General features: G+C 34.6%; 2 protein-coding genes across 2 annotated transcripts; both read left to right on the forward strand.

Annotated features, from left to right (window-relative positions):
• Window positions 1-11036: 11036 nt before the first annotated feature.
• Window positions 11037-13632, forward strand: LOC106136902 (uncharacterized). Its single transcript, XM_060953277.1, has 3 exons — window positions 11037-11285; window positions 12376-12628; window positions 13053-13632. Exons 1-3 carry the CDS (start codon window positions 11037-11039, stop codon window positions 13352-13354), a joined length of 804 nt encoding a protein of 267 aa, XP_060809260.1. The 3' UTR covers window positions 13355-13632.
• Window positions 13633-15090: 1458 nt separating this feature from the next.
• Window positions 15091-19769, forward strand: LOC106136901 (uncharacterized). The gene is made up of 5 exons (XM_060953290.1): window positions 15091-15333; window positions 15563-15827; window positions 16840-17076; window positions 18472-18873; window positions 19594-19769. The coding sequence occupies exons 1-5, from the start codon at window positions 15091-15093 to the stop codon at window positions 19767-19769; spliced, it is 1323 nt and encodes a 440-aa protein (XP_060809273.1).
• Window positions 19770-20930: the final 1161 nt, after the last annotated feature.

The raw sequence follows: 20930 nt of genomic DNA on the forward strand, positions 1-20930 counted from the left end.
ACAATAAACCAGCCATATATGCAGTAACTTTTTTTTGCTGTGACGCGAGAAAGTTAAATACTAAAGTTATATACTATTCACGTTTTATCGCACGATATTTCAGAAACTTATATCCGGTAGCCACTGTTTCATGGTCGCTCTAACTGGGTTATATTAGTCTATTTATACAACTTTACAAATTGACTCATTTTTCGTATACTAGATAGATTTCTTTGAAATGTCGTTTTCATATTAAACTATTTTTGAGCGGCAGTAAGTAGGTAAAACGTATTGAAACGTTATTTAATTATGATTGGAGTGCAATAGGAACTTTAGTTTCCGAATAGCCAAACATATAACGCGACCGATATAACACAATAAAATTACTAACCGTGCGAAAAATTATCGTCAACGTCTCCAGGATTTTGTTTGTAGGGATAATGGTTTGAATAGTTGTTAGTATAATGCATGGGGTTTGGAGGTTATTAATGTCCGAGCGACGGGAGCCTGAATCTTTGGCACGTGCGAGCCCGTCGGCGAGCCAGGCTACACTGACGCCGTTATGCCGACTTTCACTGGGGGGCATCTACCCTTACCGGGCCGGCTGTCGCACCCTCCACCCTCGTAGTGACGTCACTAGGCGCCTCGTCACGACCTACGACGCCGTGCGACGCGACGCCGCCCAATGCTCAATACCCACTCCCTAATAACACGATCCGTGAAATGTCAGCCTAGCTGCTCCTAACGTTACGTAAAGTGAAATATGAAAGTACCCAACAACCTGCGTCAGCGTGGGACGTCATTTTTATACGGTTAAGGTCGTGTGTAATTTGAAATTGTACTTCGCCTGTATTTTCATGTTTCTGTTATGGATATTATATATGTACATAGGTACCAAGATGCTATGTTATTCAATAGGAAAGTTAATGTCATAAGTAGATAAATAACCATTGTATTGGTATTCCCCACTATCCTTACTCGATAAACGAAAAGCCCCTCAAACATATATACAAATACATAAACACGCCTCTTCCCCGGAAGGGTAGGCAGATAATATTTTTACTCGCCACGATCCTATCACGATCACGATCGAAAGGTAGGTATCTTATTTAGAAGTTTGTAGTAAGTGTACTTAGTATACCAAAAAATCATTTTGAAATTAAATTCTATACTTCCCCCGTCAGTAGGACTTTCTATTCTAGTATCAAAAAGGCTTCGACATTTCGGGTTTTGCAATTGACATTTTTAATTCTTAATGGTAAAGTTGAGAAGTGACTCAATTAAACATAATAGGTAAATGGTGAAGGAATATCACACCATTTTTACGCACCACTTGTTCGTTATTCCAATGATTCACTACGCATGCGCAATGAAGTGTTTTGTCTCTTTTCGTTTTGCCTCCCTCAAATTTTCACATGCACTGCACAGTTTGCAAGTTTTATCTTCAGCCTCTATGAATATTCTGTTGTCCTGGTAGTAGCGTCGCCCGTGGAAAATTGTTGCCGCCCTACAGAGATCTTTGGGCGGGCTTGGGCGGAGTAGCCTGACTTGAGAAAGCAGTGGCTACATTCAGAATTAAATTACCTAAGTAATTTTCGTACGTATTTAATAAAGTATACAAATATACTATTTTTTATCTAGCTTCCGTGCGGATCTGGTTGCAACGAAATATATCTTCTAGTAGGTCATTCCAGCTATTTGCCGCGTAGATTGTAAAAGTCGTTCAAAGGAAAGACTTATAAACTGGAATTTATCATATTAGCCATTATGCTGAACGCGGTTTTAGAGTCTTTGATATTATTGGCTCTGCCTACCCCGTTTATAAGATATAAAGAGGAAATAATATTTATGTGTTTTCTGGAAATTTAAAAGTGATATAAAATTAAAGAACTTATTCCTATATTGGCAATCCTATTCCGATGAAATTTGATATAAGTAGAAACTTAAAATTGTACTAAAAATATTCCTTCTAAATAGCCGTTATCATGTAATCGCTTTGCCCTTAAGAGTATTTTCGGATGTATATTTCTAGTACATCTATTTCGGGATAAGGTTACCGAAATGAGTACTTTCTGAGTCCACGTGTTCTCCGGTGTAAAGCTCCTTATTGTGAGGTGTCTGGGTGCTTTATTTCGATAAGAGATCCTTTGATTTCATGGAAACCTAGTAAGTTTGCCACGTGACGCCGAGTCAGCGCCGCCCTCGGCCGCCCACTGGGCGGAGAAAATTGTTTTCCGAAGCTAACGGCCGGCCAAAACGGCCCAAATTACACAGCCCACAAAGAAGTCTTCTTTCTTAAGTCTATAAATATCGCCCAAATTCAAAAATATCTTCAACATTTAAAAAAAAGATTTTATTTTATGTATGTAGTTTATTTTTAAAACATTTTAATAAACGTTGTTTAATTTGATTATGGTTAATTTATTAGAAGAAATAAATTTAAAATTGTTTATGGAAGTGAAAAAAGCTAATGATACCACAATATTGTTAAAAAAATATTAATATTAAATACCTACTTACAAAATTTATGTAGGTAGGTTAGGTACCTATGATCCTTTTGAGTGTGAGTACATTTCCGTGATTAGTGCTTTACATCTGCTCTCTTCGTCTTTTAGCTATTTTTGACTGTGCTGGTTTTTACCATACTCCTTGTAAGAAGAGGCCTTTGCCATATACACTAGTATCCACATACATATTAACTTAACTGCAGAGCTTATTCTGTGGATTTTTGAGGTGTTCCCCCCTGAAGTGTCTTCCACATATATGACCAGACCTGAACTAAATTTCTATGGGACCACACGGACACTAACTACACTTTTGAATGCAAAAGGAAAATTTTACGAATCTTATTATTTATTAATCGGATTAATAATGTGCCGTAAGGTTCCCGGCACCAATAAAAAAAAGAATAGGACCACTCCATCACGTTCCCACGGATGTCGTTAAAGGCGACTAAGGGATAAACTTGTAAACTTGGTATTCTTCTTTTAGGCGATGTGCTAGCAACCTGTCACTATTTGTATCTCAATTCTATCATTAAGCCAAACAGCTGGACGTAGCCTATCAGTCTTGCAAGATTGCTGACTCTGTGTACCCTTAAAGGATATAGACGTGATTATATATATGAATGACTGAATTATTAATACCGGAGTTGATAAAAAAATACGGTCGAATTGAGAACCTTCTTGTTTCTTGAAGTCTGGTAAAAAAAATACGATTAAATTTATAAGTTATGTACATTTCTTTATCCCAAAACTAGTTGACCAATTGTCTTTGTTCCTAAACTAGTTAATACGTTGTCTTATTAAAGGTTTTCCATAATTTTTATTCACTGATATTTAAGCTATGCCAATATTTGAATAATTTACTTTTCCATCGTATTTTGAATGAGATGTAAAAACAGTTTCGACGTCAAAATTAAAATTCACATAATGATTCAACTACGTGTGTATCAATTGATTTAACCCGTCATATTCCCTATTGTTAAAAACGCTCAGAAATTTCCCATATTATTATATCGTGGCCACATTTAGAGACAAAGACACCGAGTGTATACATCTTTATATTCATGTGATCCTAGTAAAATCGACCTCTGGAGCGGACACGTCACTGGCGGGAGACGATCCTTGCAAAGGTCACGGAAATGCCAAAGGTGGCCCGTTAAATTTGGCACAGTTTCATCTCGCATGAGGCTTTCTGATATTATAAATTTCAGACAAAATACTGCACACGTTTATTATTTTTCACTTAATAATCTTTATAGCAGTTTAAATAATTTTATTAAAATATATCATTCCACAAGTAAAAATGTGTAAGTAACTTATAAGAAAAATGTCAAGGAAAGCGTGCAGGGATGATGAATACATTGAGATTTTATTTTATTTCGACGTCAACGCCTTTCTCATTGTGGCTAGTTTTTTTTTAAATTTTTTACATACATTTTTCTTTTTGCCATTTAAGTATGCTTTGGCTCTTCAAACCCCCTAAATTATTATTTTTTCTTATAAGCCCTAAATAAAACAAGCTGTTAAAAATAAAATTATACAAAAAAGTCAGAAATTTTTTAACATCATATAAGTAGATTAATATAATTTTTCATATTTTTGTAATGTAATTTCGATAAAAATGATGGTAGTAATAAGTATAATTGACATTTAAAAAATATCCATAGCAAACATGTTAAAATCCAACCCCTTTTTTAAAGCTCTATAAGTGCAATGCCCCCAAGAGCGTGTTTGTGACACGCTGGCGTTTGCATGTGACCCCCGCTACTAGGATAACATAACAATTTAGAGCTCTTTCCACCCCTCAAATTTGCCATACAGAGGGTTGCTCGATTCAAAATATTTAAGACAAAAAGTATAATTTTCACTTATTATGATATTTTTGGAAAATTATAGTTGTATAAGGCGGTTGTTCATGATTGTAATGAAATTTTTTTTAGTAAATTACAACGATTATTATTTAAAAAAGTATTTGCAGATGAGTATTTAAGACTTACTTTTACCCGCTGCTCAGTCGGCGGTGTAAGATTTGTTACATAGCATTAAGTACTAAAAACCTTTTTCGTATAATAAGTTCAAAAACGCTTTTCAAACTACCTGAAAACAAAATGGCGATCGTTCATTCGCCTAATCTTTTACTAGGACACCCAAATCTCAAGAAGGTGGCCTCGCAAATCTAAATTTTAATTATACTTTTTAAGTAACTTGACATTGAAAGTGAGCCTAATATTTACTTTAATTTACATTAAGAAACCTAATCAAAATATATCTTACTTATACTCGTACTAGTAAAACAGAATATTTCTTCATTAATCATTTATTAAAGTAAAACACGTTCTTTTATTAGAAAATTTTATTTAATAATAACTTAATTATATAATGAAAATAATATTATGTGAGGAAACTAATAAGGTATTTTTAGTGATCATTTTTTATCCAAATAATTATTAGGAAATTTTCCAATTCCAATAAAATTGAAACTTGTGTTCTCATAATCGCCATAAATTTCCTCACATGTTTGTCGAACATCTTTGTATCCTTCACTTGCAAGTAACCCCACCGTTCCGCTCATGTTACTTCGCCACTACCCTCCCACCCTCAGATAGTTGGGGAAAACTATTTACATCTACTGCGTATCCTGCTACCCTATTGTGCCACACTAGCTTACGCGGGGCGCCCGCGTAATAGTTCGGTCTACGGCGCGAACTTGTTCTAACATGCTATGAAACCCTGGTATATTCGTAGCCAAGGCGTTACGTCACCGTGGAAAATCCTAACTGATTTTCGTAGCGAGCGTAGCCGAGAAGGATGGAGTACGGCCGCGTAGCTGCCGTAGCGCCCTTCGTAGGCGCTCGTAGCGCCCTTCGTAGACGCTCATAGTGCCGGCCCGATTGTAATAACATAGTGGCACACCACAGAACTATTTACAGTTTTTTAAGTACATATTATATGCGACTAGTTTTTTTTTATTTTAACTTAAAATTTGTGAGAAAGTGTTTCTTATTTAACACAACACTGCTTTTTTTTCGTTACTGACTATTATGATTGAAGTCTATTCATTTTAATTTATTTTTCTGTATTGTACTGTATTCATATATGTTTCTTTTGAAATTATTTTATACTTACTGAATAAAATTTAATGAATAAATGTATAATTAACTTAGTTTTTCCATATATATGCAATGTATACATCGGCTCTTAGCAAAGTCACAAATATGAAACCTGTCATTATTTATTGGTTACAAGAGAAAACTATTCTCATATATGTATATTTCTATATGTAACTACTGACGAGTAACAAACATAAAAACTAAAAGTGTTTCCTATTGAGGAATGTATAGGGTCTACAGTGCAGTGCCCTAGGGAACCGGGAGCGCGTAGCGACGAATCTCCTTGGAAACATGGGCGCCTGGTGGAAATAACCTCCGAAACGCTGAGACATTGCTCGTAGTATTTGCAACTGGGACTAGTTTTTCAAACCCCTGCACAGATTTGTATGAAATTTTACTCCAGAAAATTCGCATGTTTAAAATAATGTAGTCATACTGTTTTGTTATATGTATTTTAAATATAGCAGTAAAATCGAGTGTCTGTACATTAAATATTATTCCAAAAAAATTGATTAGAGGCGACTTTTTGTTTGTTTGCCTGTCTGGTACGTTATTACTTAGAAACTACTCAATGGATTTGAACGCTGGTATTCACATTCACATGTTAATACACTCACATGTTCATAATTGTTCGTAATCTACCTGTGAATACAGGTAGATTACGAACAATTACGAATGTTGTTAAAACTTTGTTTCGTCAAAATCGATTAAGGAAAAAGGAAGTTATGGTGAATTGAAAATTCACTTCAAGCACTGCTTCGAAGCTTTTAAACTAAACTTTTAAACTAATAAATTTCTCACTATCAGTTTAGGAGCAGCTTTTAGGTCCTACTCGTAATGACTGCGTCTACTCTTTTTAAGAGACAAATGTGATAATAATGTATGTTATTATTTTCAGTTTGGTATCGTAGCAATGTAATAGATAAAAATTGCACGAGAATTGGATACTATATAAGTTAATATTAGTCCATATATAGATCTGGATAATTGTAGTTTCCACAAGTTACGCCAAAAGCGACATACACGCGAGCGGGGCTGCGGGTAACAGCTAGTTTTGTAAGAAACAGTCCAGTGGAAAGTATAAAGTTTCAGAACCTATATTAATAATATTATATGTCCATTGCTTGTACTAATTCCGTGTGAATACATGCAGTCGCTTATTTCAATCAATAAAGCAATATTGAAATTGTAGACCGTCGTAGGCTTCGTAGCACTCTCGTAGCAGGGTCGTAGCACTTCATAATATAGAGGCTACTGCTGAAGTTGTTAAAACTAAGCTTTATGTAAGTTCTATGTCCCTGGTACTGAAAACCACAATGCCTCCGGGGTAACCCCCATTGGAATTTCATTGGCATGGGTCCGAAGATTTATGCGGCACGAGATGAAAATGGCAGTGAATTTGTTTTTAACACACCAAAATTGTTTTGAGCGTTAGCGGCCAGTATAATTAGCAAAAATGCACTTTTTCATTTATCCGTCATTAACTTTAACATTGTCTTATTTTTATAAATTATCTTCCGTTTCATTAGGGTAACTGACAAATGTCCTCGTAAAAAATGTTAATGTTGTCGCTTGACGTAATCTTTCTTAAGCTCAATTACTAACATTGAAAAGTTTTGATAAACGTATGAACGTGTAATTTTGCATATTTATCAAAATTTGATAAAAATGCAAAATTACATTATATTACAAATATGGCATGCAATTTAGTGTGACTTAATCTGACTGTAATCAGACTGGCAAAATTTTGATGATTGATTTCTATGACCTAATTCTACTTACTGATGGGCGCACTGATGATTCAAATTTCAAATAATTTGAATCTGATCTCATAAAACAAAGTTGGACGTGTGTGGTAAATTCCCTTCTCTATATATTCTGGAGGGATAGGCTACACTACATCCTTTTACTTGCCACGATCCCTGCATACTTCTTTCGCTACATTCATATTCATTGCTCTTCCACATTCGTGTCTTGCCTATACTAATAATACTTTTCTACCAAGCATCCAGATATTAGTGGAGTACTCAGTTACTGCGGATCTAGACTTAGAACAAATATACGTGTATAATGTATGTTTTCCCAGTATTTAGGCACGTGTTACACCAGTGTAATAAGAGTCTGTTTACATTGTCGCTTGCTTATAATAAAGTGAAAATCTAATAGGAGCTATGACAAAATATCTTGCCCTTCAACTATTTAACTTTTAATTCGTTCCTTTATGTATTACTAGCATTTTACCGCAGCTCCACCCACGTCAAAATTATCATATGTCCTTTTTCGTACTTCAAACTTCAAGTTTGTAAAATTTAATGGAGATCAGTTGTGTGGTTTTGACGTAAAATACGGGCAAACAAATATACAAACACACTTTCACATTTATAATATTAGTATCAATAAACAGTAATTTTTTATGTCTAGCCATAAATATTGAGAGATGCTTAGTTGGTGTCAGCAAGACGTAGGATAAGTCTATCCTGAAACTGCCTTATTTGAGAATTGCTGAAATAAACATATTCATAAATTAATACGTGTACTCGTATCGATGAGCTAGATGTAGCCTGTTTGTACATCTGCAGCATACACTACACATGCGTACATATTAAGGTTAATTGTGCAATATTTGTAAAGGGATTCTTATCTTTTTTTTATTTACTTTTAAATGAAAAAAATAATTTACGGGAATAAAGAACTAATAGACACAAGACTTATTGACCACGTTTAATTTGATATCCTGATAATGGATTTGAGTTCCTAAAAGTGTCTGTTTACCCCGTAAAGGTTGTAATGTGTAGTATATGTGGTATATAAATAAATTAAAAGACAGATTTTGTTAAAACTGTACTGTTAAAAAATTGCTACGCCGGCCAAAGCTTTTCGTAAAGCTCGAAGAATTCTACGAGCGTAACAACGTCACAGAGCAACCCTCTACGAAAATAACAGCTCCATAAATTTTTGCAATCCTGGTACTAACAACCCCGAGTTCAATCACAGCGCACGACGTCATTGCCACTTTACGATAAATAAATTTTTGTGTCAAATTTGAATTGAAAAGGTATTAATTTTTTTTTGTTAATTCTATTTAATTTACACGACAAGTCACCATCATTCGATTGACTTTGATTATGCAACAACCTTTTCAATAAAAATAGAATTACCAAAATCTATTAGAAATTGGTCGAGTATTCAAACAACCCAACAAAACATAATAAGCATTCGTACAGTCGATTCAAAAAATGAGCCAACCTGACAAATTCAGAGTGAAAATTGACAGGTTGGCTCTGGCTACCCCTGTAAAGAATATAGACAAGAGAAGTAAAATGCTACGATCGTAGAAGAATGCTTCGTAACAGGCGCAGCAGTTTTTTTAAAAACCAGTTTCAGGAAAAAGAAATTCTACGAGTGTAGCAACCCCACACAGCTACCCTCTACGAAGTTTACAGCTCCATTAATTTCTGAGATTCTAGTACTAACAACCCCGAGCTCAATCACAGCGCACGACGTCATGGCCACCGTGACAATTGACGCTACGTCACGCACGGCGCCATGTTGGAACGGAAATTTCTTTTATTATCACATTTACTGTCCTATAAACAGCATAAATATAGAAACATTCCATAAGTTGTTTTGTATTGTTTGGCTGTAAGTAACCAAGTTTTATTTTAAATTGAATTGAAAAAACCTCTACGAGTATTTACAGGTCCACACGGAGGTTGGACAGAAGTATTCAGTGTACCTATCCTTACTCCTGAATTGTAGTCGAATGATCCAGGCTGCTCCCAAGGTATATGAGCTAAAGGTCTCCACCAATTTTATAAAGAGAATATTTATATATTGTTTGTAATTATTAAGCTCAAAACTAAAAGACCGATTATGACGAAATTTACCGCTTACTTTTGACGAAATTTGACCTTTAGGTTACTTTTTATCTCAATGTTGGAGACGATGTAAATCCACGTTAATCTGTGCGCGAAAAGAAAGCTAGTATGTCATCTTCTTCTTAACCTTTATACTTACTTATATATAAAAACAGTAATAATATTTTGTCTGGATAGAGGGCGAGGGACACCATAGATAAATAATAAAGAAAATAATTTAAAATTTTTATGAGTGTCTGACTGTACTGATCCAAATTTCTTAAAAAATGTTTCGTTTTGAACTTAACCAAACATTTTCAATTTTTTCATTGCAATTGATTCATTAAAAAGTTATCATCTTTTATCCATATGTACCTACTTAACATTACCGATGTGAAAGTGTGTTTGTCCATCTATTGGCCTTGATGTGGTGAATATAAGCGAGATAAAGGATGTTGCATATAAATAAAAAAGAATAATAGGACGATTAATCGGAGAGAACAAACTAACCAAAGAATAAAAGAACATTCACGCAGTCAAATTAAGGACCGTGTCGATTTTTGCACTCGGTTAGTAAAATCAAAGCACAGTCAGCAAATTGCCACGTTACTAATGTTAGTTTGGACTTAATCAATCTTGCCACCACATCGCGCTTCCTATCGCACTCGATCGATATGCACCCCTAGTGACGTCATTACATTGTATTGATTTTCCACAATCCACTCCCTCCCGATTCTGCTATCCTAGTTCGTAAGTATGCCGAGGAAAGCGTTTCTCAACGGAAAACCCGAGAAACCGGCGTTGAATAAAGAAAACTTCAAAATATCTTGAGAATTTTCTCTGTAGAATTTTGAATTTTAGATATACATATATAATGTTATGATGATAATTTTGATTTTCAATTGATGTATACTCGTACGAGATGGTACTGACTTTATGGCAGGGGGGCTCTAACTAATCAAGGAAATATTACCGTATAACGAGTAAATTACCACTTGTGTGGTGCATCAACAACACTATATAAAGCTATTAGAAATGACACAACAAAATATTTCAACGTCTTTGCGGCCCAATGTAAACGGAATAAAATTAAAACACTAAGAATATAAAAATTAAAATGGTTTAAGTGTTTTATACAAATCTTTACTCGTTTGTTTTGATTCTATTTTAAATTTCTTATATACCTACCTTTAGGGCTGTATGTATGGTTTAAAGATTTTTTTGATCGGCTTTTTGAATTTTTCGTGACATTTAATTTCTATGAGGACCTATTTAACCTGCCAAAAACTTTTCATATTTACCTTTAGCTTTGATTTGATTGGATATTTTTTGATTATTATACTTTAACGTGTCTATATTTCACTTAATATCTGTGGTATTGTTTAAACGCCGACATGAGTCGAGTGCGGATCATTTAGGAGCCCGTGTCAGCCGCCCACGTGGTTCAGTTCAGAGTATTTGCCTCGCTGTATCCGCCGGTTAATCTGCTCGACATCTCTTCTGCAGTATAGTCGCCTAGTACTCCCGGTTCACTTTATCCGAAACGTTTATCCTATTATATCCGGGTTATCACCGGATTAACCAAAATGTATTGCGCTGAGTTATTTTTCATTTCATTAAGTTTTGGTTTTGGTTTGTGTTTTAGTCCAAATAGTTATTACTTCGAAAATCATAAATATTGTGATGATCTTTCGCCTTATTATGGCGACATTAATTTAGACCAAATAACCGGTGTTTGGTACGGGGTTGAGAAAATACCGCACGCAAAGGGTGAATACAGGATTGAATATACAAAGGAGTGTTTTTATATCGATATCAAAGAAGTTGATATTTTGGTTCGTATTATTTTCGTTTATTTATTAAAGTGATTATGTTATTTTTAAGTGATACTTTCGCAAACTCCTTATCCCTCGAACAAAATAATCCTTCAAAACGGTTTCATTGCCACAAAAAATCTGTGCACTCCAAAATAAAGCATAGAATTATGGGTTATTCTAAAAAAATATTTCGTGTCATCTCAAAACAAACTTTTCACAAAAAATATGACAAAACGGAATGAAACACGGGCATATGAAACTAATATAATTTTGGTTTATTTATTAAGTCAGAAATGAAGACAGACAGGATGTACTTAGTTGAATATTCTTCAGAGTCACTATGTCAATTAATAGGTTAATTATGTGGTCGCGGTCATGAGGTGGTCCGCGAGTCCACCTTAATTAGACATCTTGGATAGTTCGTTCAACCGTCAACACGAATTACAACTTCCCCAAATTCTAATTCAATCAACAATGAGAGTATTACTCATATTTTTAGTGCACATTTATAGAATTCTCGCTACACACGAAAACTTTTGTCGAAACTTGAACCCAACCCATGATTTCGATGAAGACGAATTACTGGGAATGTGGTATATACGCGAATACATATTCCACAAGGAGCATGTTACGAAAACCGAATACAACCCGTACTGCCCTATTATTCAAATTCGGAAATTGGAGGATTATGTAAATGGGGGACTGATAAACAGAAACTTAGTGAGTTCCAGTTATTTTTGAATATACAACTTTTTCGGTTACTAAGAGTCTCGAAAAGTTTTATGCTTTATTATTCTGTGCGAGATCTTGGAAGTTCGCGTCGCAAAATGATTTTAATATTAAATTTGTTAACTAAATTATGTGATTTAGAACTTACCAACAAAATACTTGTAACGTTTTCTTAAATTAAAAAACTTTGGAATGTCTCTGTGGCTAAGTTAACAATTTTACTTATCATAAGGGTATATCTAAAATTTTAACTAATTAGGTTGATATCATATGTATTTCTACGCAGTTCCCGTTTTGTCACTGATATTGATTAAATAACCCCATGTGCGCATATACTTACTGCTATAGGAATTTAAAACTTTCTTAATGTATGTTTCAGCCAACTTCTATTCCACCCTACACTCTGCCGACAAATGGACCATATGGGAGTCGCCAATACGGCCAGTCGAGCTATTATAACCAAAACGGACAATACGGCCAGTATGGATCGTATGGTCAATATGGCCTAGTGGAGCCGTACCGCATCAGACACTTGGTGCTGGAATGGCATGAAGGTCTATGGAAGGAAGAATACCACATTAAAGTAAACACTTCTCATAAGGGCTTTTGGCCGACGGATGTGCCCAATGGATGTAAGTAATTTTTATATGTTTTCAAAAGGAAACAAGATAATTGTCTTTCCCAATTAACGGACGTAAGATAAGTTATTGGATATATAAAATTGTGTTATAAAGTGCATCTGCAATACCTACCAGTTTTATAATATTTTTTCATACATACATATAGTCACGTCTATATCCCTTGCGGGGTAGACAGAGCCCACAGTCTTGAAAATACTGAAATGCCCCATTCAGCTGTATGGCTTCATGATGGAACAGATTCCCATAGCGACAGGTTGCTATCCCATCGCCTGTTATAAGCCCATCCCTTAGTCGCCTTTTAATGACATCCATGGGAAAGATATGGAGTGGTTCTATTTTAAAGTGTCGAAAAACACATTGCACACATTACATAATACCTTATTCCTAAAATAATTTCAGATATTTCTTATTTCAGCTGTCGACGAAATGTACAGGTTTTTCGGTGGCGTGATCCAAGTTCTAAAAGCGGCGAACAATCACTTGGTATTAAACTTCTGCATGAGACTGCCCCACTCCCAGCTGTACAGCGTCGTGTTGTCCCGAAATGAGAACCAGCTGACTCCTGAAGACCTGGCCAGCATCCACAATGTGTTCACTATGAAACATCTGTCCACATCTGCACTGAAGAGGGTATGCGAAAACTCAGCCTCGACAATATGCGTCTCGTGTTTAAGTTATTGTTTCCTTGTGTTTTTATTATGGAGATCTCAAGAATAGCCGGTTTAAGCGTGCATTTGAAAAAATAAATACCATAGAAAACTTAATTATAAGAAAACGATTTCTGCTTTAAATTCTTATTCTTTTCCCAGTTTACTTAGTGTTGTCTTGTGCAATACACAATCTGTACAATCTATACATTTACGAAAACAATACCTAAGAGATTCGGTGTTGTGGATTGAATAATGTTTCGGTTAAGTTAAAGATATACATAGATGTTTTTATATATAGAAATGTATAAAAGGATATGATAGATCTCAGTTATAAGAACAATTTGGCATTTGGTGAACTGTGTTGTTCTGTTGATTCAATTCAAAAGTATGTATTTTTTTAAACAAATATAACAAACTAAATAAGTATTTTATTTTTTTATTGTTTTTGTTTTTACCTTACCATTCTTACTTTTACAATACTAGAAAACGTGCAATTTACGATTGTTGCTACCGCACAGTACGGTTTCATCAGACTTAAATAAAGCCATATAATATAAAAGGCCATATTTTGCTTCAAATAGTGAACTGAATAGGAGGATGGATGGACTAAATAGGAGTAAAAGCGTTGGTGGTCGAATCGCTAAGGTGCCCGGTTAAAATGCGCAAAAGTTATGAACATTAGTTTGAATACTAACCGATGCTCTTATTAACCGATAACCGATTAACCGATATTATGAGGGAAAACATCGTGAGGAAACCTGCGCATTCAGGCAACAGGATGTGTAACCATATGCTCCAATACGGGGTAGGTTTATCTGCAAAGGTTGCAGATATCCGATCCGGCAGTGGCTTCTTGTAAAAATCTGACTCACCTAATCTAAAGAAGTGAGGATGCAACCATGACTTAAGCCAGGAGGAAGATTCAAATAGTGACAGGTTGCTAGCCCATCGTCTACAAAAAGAAGCCCATTTTTATTCGTCTTTAGTTTCTATTAGTCGTCTTTTACGACATCCCTGAGAAAGATATGGAGTAGTCCTTTTCTAAAGTAGAGAGAGAACCATACAGTAAAGTACTTCTGCCTTTATCAAATCCAGAAGTTAATACTCGTAGTTAAGAAACCCTAGTGAAAAAGTTGACTCAAAAAATACTGAACCGAAAAAGCGATTTCCTCGCTAGCTAAGCGGGCAGCCAGCCGGGCAAATTCTAGTATTAAATATATAATTTCTGCAAATCTCTCCCTGTTCAAAGGTGACACGTGTAAGATTTCAACAAAGGTAATTCGTAGCAGTGCTACGAGCTGCTACGACGTAACAGATTTCTTAGTTTAATAATTAATTTTACTAACGTTGTTTGATAGCAGTGCTACGAACTTTTACGATGTTGCCAGTGTAGTAACTTGATTTACTTTGATGATTTCAAATCTGTAATTAATAAATATCTAAAATAAAGGTATTTAAGTGGCTGTGAAATTTCGACTGCAGAGAACCAATGTAGACTATAGATATTGGTAATATAAAAACAAAATATAATTTTGTATCATAAAGTTTTCCAAGAGATCTATCCATATTTATTCATTTTATAAGACTTCATCATTATTAAATTCCAACCTTCCAACCCGGATAACAACAACAAATAAGAACGGAAGCTGCAGATTATCAACTTTCAAAAATAGCAACCAGATAACTAAATGCACCATTGCAATTGCTTGCCTCATACTAAATCCAATGCAGTACCTGTATCCCATAATTGGCAGCTCGGCCGTCGCCTTGTCTCACACATTCAGTGCAATTCTGTCTGGCATCATGTCTCTTCTGCCTTTGCTAATAGTTTTATTGTTCGCATCAACCACTTACGGTTTCTGTGGCTCTAGTATCCGCTGGGCGCATAATTTCAATATGGACGACGTTTTCGGGATATGGTACGGAGTAGGGTACGCTCAACACACCCCAGATTTGACGAACAAGCCAAATGACGTAGGCTGTGTCACCTTGTATATAACAGATCCAAGCAATGAAGGCCGTGAGGATTATTTATCTGATTGGTCGGTAAGTGTAGTTTGAGTTTTATCATATATGTTATTTAGAATTCAAAATTATTTTTATTTATGGTACAGTTCATTTATTTATTCTGTTATTGTAGCGATGTTGACCTGGAATAATAAGTAAAGGTTAGTTTGTAAGTGTGTTTTGAAATTAACTTTATTATTTTGTATAACATTTACGTAAATGCGCGCTAAATAGATATAAAAATTAGTTTTTGAACAAATATTTACAGATTAAAAGAAGAAATTACTCTGGCGAAGATTGGCGATCTTACAAAAGCAATCCTTGGTCAGGAACCCACATGTCAGGATCGTGGCTTGATGTCAAGCTGAACAGGCGAAAAAGAGACATGTATAATGAGAAGAGAATCAAGATCATATGGGACGAGGACGGGCAGACCATGGAGCAGACATACTTTTATACTACGGAAACTCCAGGGTTGTGGGTAGCGGAGAAACGCCGACCACTGGAACAGGAGTTGATGGCTAGAGGAATCGGTAACCTCCTTTTAAACCAGATTTTCTTGACATTTAAGGGATTGCATTAAAAAGTACCAAGGTTTAAGTAGAGTGTGATTGAATTGAATCATATATTAATAAGATTAAGATAATTAATCTAATCAATAACGTTCAAATTTATTCTTAAGTCGAATTAAATCAAGTAAATTTAAACGTTATTGATTAGATTTTAACTATTAAAACCATATTTAAGTAAAAATAAGTTTAGTTCTGCCCATTTCAACAAAGATGGCTGCTGATGCTTGAGCGCCATTTATCTACCTATTTTACTACGTTGACTTTATTGCAATTGTTTTTTAATATCTCATTTGACGTATAATGGGTGAATATTTTTTGGCAAATATAATTTATACCTATACATATACCTCAAGTGAATTAATTCGTGTATAGAAATAGACATCCTTGAGTTATTGATGGGATATTTTTGTGTGGAAATGTATTTGTCCTGAGCTAACAAAGGGAAAACATTTGGATGTCTGTCAGTGTACCATTTCCTTTTATTATCAGCGCCGATGACACATGATACGAAATAAATGGGCCTTGATTTGGTTATTTATGACAAAGTATTATTAACATTGATTTGCTTATTGTTTTGTACGGGAAAAGGTTTCCTCCATATAAATTATATAAATATTTTAAGATTTGGTTGGCTGAATAGGGACAGGTTGCTAATAACATTGCCTTGATAGGAAATAATTTCATAGTTTCATCCTTAAGAACGGCTTCTCTCTTTTTCCGATTGCTTGTAAATTTTTTATTATCTTCCTTTGAACATAATCTTGAAATGGGTAAGTTAGGTAATTGCACAAAGTCAAGAAAAACCTAACCCGTTTTGTATTAAGGCCACATGTTACCTGAATGTGCAGCTTTTCTCAGGCTGCTTCTCTTCATCTTCACACGAATGAGCATCGTCCTTGATGCTTTGCGACGCTCCTGAAAATATACTTATAATAATGTAATGATATTAACCAACATTTTTATAACATTACAGATGTCTATTACCCAGACGACCCGCCCAGGCATCCTGAAGTAATACGGGTGATAAAAGTCACTCCTCACATGATGATTATCAACCACTGCTCAGACAGCGGTGATCGTGGTATATTCTCACTGATTCTGCGCCGATCACCGGCGCGGGTGGAACGGTGGGAGTGGTACGACCTCCAGAGACAGTTCTTCAATTTTGAATTACCCAACATGCACCGATATATGGCCATTTGTGATGCTTGTGCGAATATAGGATCTATATGTTTATTGTTAACGGTCATTTTCCTGCTAATGTTATTGACGAAATAAGATGTTTTTTATCAGCCTTTGTTCAAGCTATTCATGACAGAAACTGGCCACTTAGAAAAAAAGAAAAACCAAAATAGAATGTCAAGTCAGATGTTGTTTAAAAAAGCATATTATTGTGAAATATCAGTCCATTGTAGTTCATATTAGTTCAGTTCATCAATAAATCTTAATTGTATTGTCAAACTACCTTAATCAGTTATTACAGTTCAGTGTTATATTCAAGCAAGTGCATTTTTACTTTTACCATCATAAATTCCCACCGTAAATTTTTCAAAATCAAACCAAGATCAGCTTTAACATTGGTCCTTATCGAGCCACATATTGTCTAGCCTACAAATGCTATTCGTAAACCTCATTTTGTACATAATAGCTTATGTGTACATTTTATTTCATTTTATTTCTATGTACATGGTATTTGTACATATCGACTCTGAATGAAGAATCTACATTGTTTCACGTCGCTGAGTATACGTGTATGTATACACATGGAAACAAATAATGTTACATTTAATGAAGAAACATAGCGTAAAGTGTTGTGATGTGAAATCCAGTGATCAAACAAACGCGCTTTAAACCTAAGTCTACAGCCAGTTTAATGCATCAGGTTTATTGCGCAGTTTTTATATGGGAGAAAGAGCCAAGTTTGTGAGTACATTCTCAATTCTTTTTCAACATCCTGTTTGGAACTGCCGCGCAAGAAGTCTGAAAATCCATTCAACATACCTATACCCTAACGTTCGTTTATATTTAAATACTTAATATTATATTTAAATAAATACTGTAAGATTAGTACTTATTAAGTAGGAGGTAGTATTTGTATATCAGGTATAAATATTTTGTTTGTGTCTTATCATGGAGGCTTTGCTTAATTTTCAGAAAAAACTTAAACTAACAATAACAAAGACTTATAATAATTTTAAAAATTGTCCAAAAGAGAATCTTACCCCCGAATACATTGAAGTAGTATTAAATAATTTAGAACAGGATTGGACTTTATTTAGAGAAAATGATAATAAATTGTATAATATCTCAAATTCAGAGCAATTAGAATGTACAGACTATGTAAATAATTGTATATATGATGAGGTCTCAGATATTTATACATCTTGTAAAACACGCATGAGGATAAGTTTACGGTCATTATGTTCTTCAATTCCAGCGATTGAATCCAAATGTAATATAGCTTGTTCTGTAAAGTTACCTAAACTTTCAATACCTGTTTTCTCCGGTAAATATACGGAATGGACAACTTTTCGGAATTTGTTCATCTCCCTTGTTCATAATAACAGTTCTCTTGATAATGTACAAAAACTGCATTATCTCAAAGGTTACCTCACAGGAGAAGCTGAACAACTCATAAGACATATTCCCATTACAAATACAAACTATGACCAGTGCTGGGAAAAATTAGAGAAACGATACAATAATAAAAAAATGTTGGTTAACGGCATACTTCAAAGGTTGTTTAGGCAAAATATGATGCTTACTGAGTCAGGCGAAGCATTAAAACAACTTTTAGATACGACTTGCGATTGTCTGAGCGCTCTAAAGAATTTAGATATAGATGTAAGCACTTGGGATGTTCTCATTATTCATATTGTTGCCGAGAAACTGGACCCGGAGACCCGCAAGCAGTGGGAGTTGAGTGTATTTAGTGTTAATGCAAATCAATTACCAACATTTGAAGAATTGCAAAATTTTATTGAAAATCGGTACAGAGCTTTAGAATGTATAGAGAACAGAATTAAGAGCCCTCATTCTAATAGTTCACAAATTTTGAGTTCAAAATCTATGTTTACAAAAATTCAGTCCAAAATGCTTTGCGAGTACTGTTCCCATACACACAAACTGTGCTTTTGTAAAAAGTTTTCCAAACTTAATTTAGTCGAGAGGTTAACTTTTATAGCTAAAAACAACATATGTTACAATTGTTTAGGTGGCAACCATACTTTGTTATATTGTAAGAAACCCAGTACATGTCAAATTTGTCACAAACGACACCATTCACTTTTGCATCCTAGCCAACCAGAAATTCATAGTCCACACACTACACAAACCCAATTTAAAGCAAGGAATCCATTACATGTTGCACAAATCGGTTCTGATCAAAATGATAGGCCAAGAAAAATAATTTTGCCGACTGCGTTAATTCACACTAAATCCGAAACTGGTAAATCTCAAGTTTTAAGGGCCCTAATAGACCAGGCTTCAGAGACAAGTTTTGTTACGGAAGGAGCAGTTCAACGTCTATGTCTGAAAAAGATACCACTTCATGGATCGGTTTCAGGTTTAGGCAACAGTAATATAATGAATACTAGTCATATGGTTAGGTTGCCTATTTACTCTAAGTTTAGTCCTTTTAATATACAAGTCAACGCACATGTTGTTAGTAATATAACTTCTGAATTACCCAACAAAAGTATAAATAAAAAATATTTTGATTGGTTAGATCAACCACTAGCTGATCCTGAATTAAATAGGCCTGGTAAAGTGGACATGATTTTGGGTGCAGATATTTATAGTAAAATAATTGAATATGGCTTAAAGAAAAACTCTGAGGGTAATTTGATTGCTCAGAATACAGTGTTCGGATGGCTAATTTCTGGTGTAGTAAATTGTACATAAGTTATCAACATATATGATGTTAATTAAACCTTAATTATTAGTATATTATTGAAGTTAATTTATATATATGCATACCTTTAAATAAGAGTACAACCTATATTTAAGTTTTTGCTTACGAAGGACATCTCGTCATAGATGTCCTTGGGAGGCGGCATGTTCAAGCTATTCATGACAGAAACTGGCCACTTAGAAAAAAAGAAAAACCAAAATAGAATGTCAAGTCAGATGTTGTTTAAAAAAGCATATTATTGTGAAATATCAGTCCATTGTAGTTCATATTAGTTCAGTTCATCAATAAATCTTAATTGTATTGTCAAACTACCTTAATCAGTTATTACAGTTCAGTGTTATATTCAAGCAAGTGCATTTTTACTTTTACCATCATAAATTCCCACCGTAAATTTTTCAAAATCAAACCAAGATCAGCTTTAACAGCCTTTATTTGTAAAATTCCTGAAAGTGTACTGTATCTGTACATGTCTTGATAAGTATAAATCGAATAAAGAATTTGAAATAACTAAATTTATTAATATCCATAGAAAACCTAGGTTCCTGTTATTTTATTATTCATAATTTTTACGTATAATCAAGCAGCGCTATGTGTAGAGTTCAATACTTACTAGATACCTACGTAAACATATTTGGTTTAAATCCACCACATACTATATGGCTCCCGGCACCAAAAGAAAAAGAATAGGACCACTCCATATCTTTCCCGTGGATGTCGTAAAAGGCGACAAAGGGTTAGGCTTGTAAACTGGGATTCTTCTTTTAGGCGATGGGCTAGCAACCTGTCACTACTTGAATCTCAATTCCATCGTCAAGACAAACTGTTGAATGTGGCCTATCAGTCTCAGCAAGACTGTTGGCTCTGTCTACCTCGTAAGGGATATAGACGTGTCAATATTTATGTATGTATGTACCACAACATATGCTGTACTCATTAACTTTTAGTAGTCATGATAAGCACTATATTAATGTTGCAGTTTACAAAATGGCGAATAGGCCCCTGTTATGACTACTTTATACTTTAAAACTTACATTAAGGCGGTCATAGTGATTAGCTATATAGTTGTAAATAAAAAGTGCAAAAAAATATTTTTTTTGGACTAATGTAAAGGTATTTGCAACGTTTATAGTATAAATATGCTCTATAAATGT

The sequence above is a fragment of the Amyelois transitella genome, chromosome 4 (assembly GCF_032362555.1).
Source record: "Amyelois transitella isolate CPQ chromosome 4, ilAmyTran1.1, whole genome shotgun sequence".
Lineage (NCBI taxonomy): Eukaryota > Metazoa > Arthropoda > Insecta > Lepidoptera > Pyralidae > Amyelois > Amyelois transitella.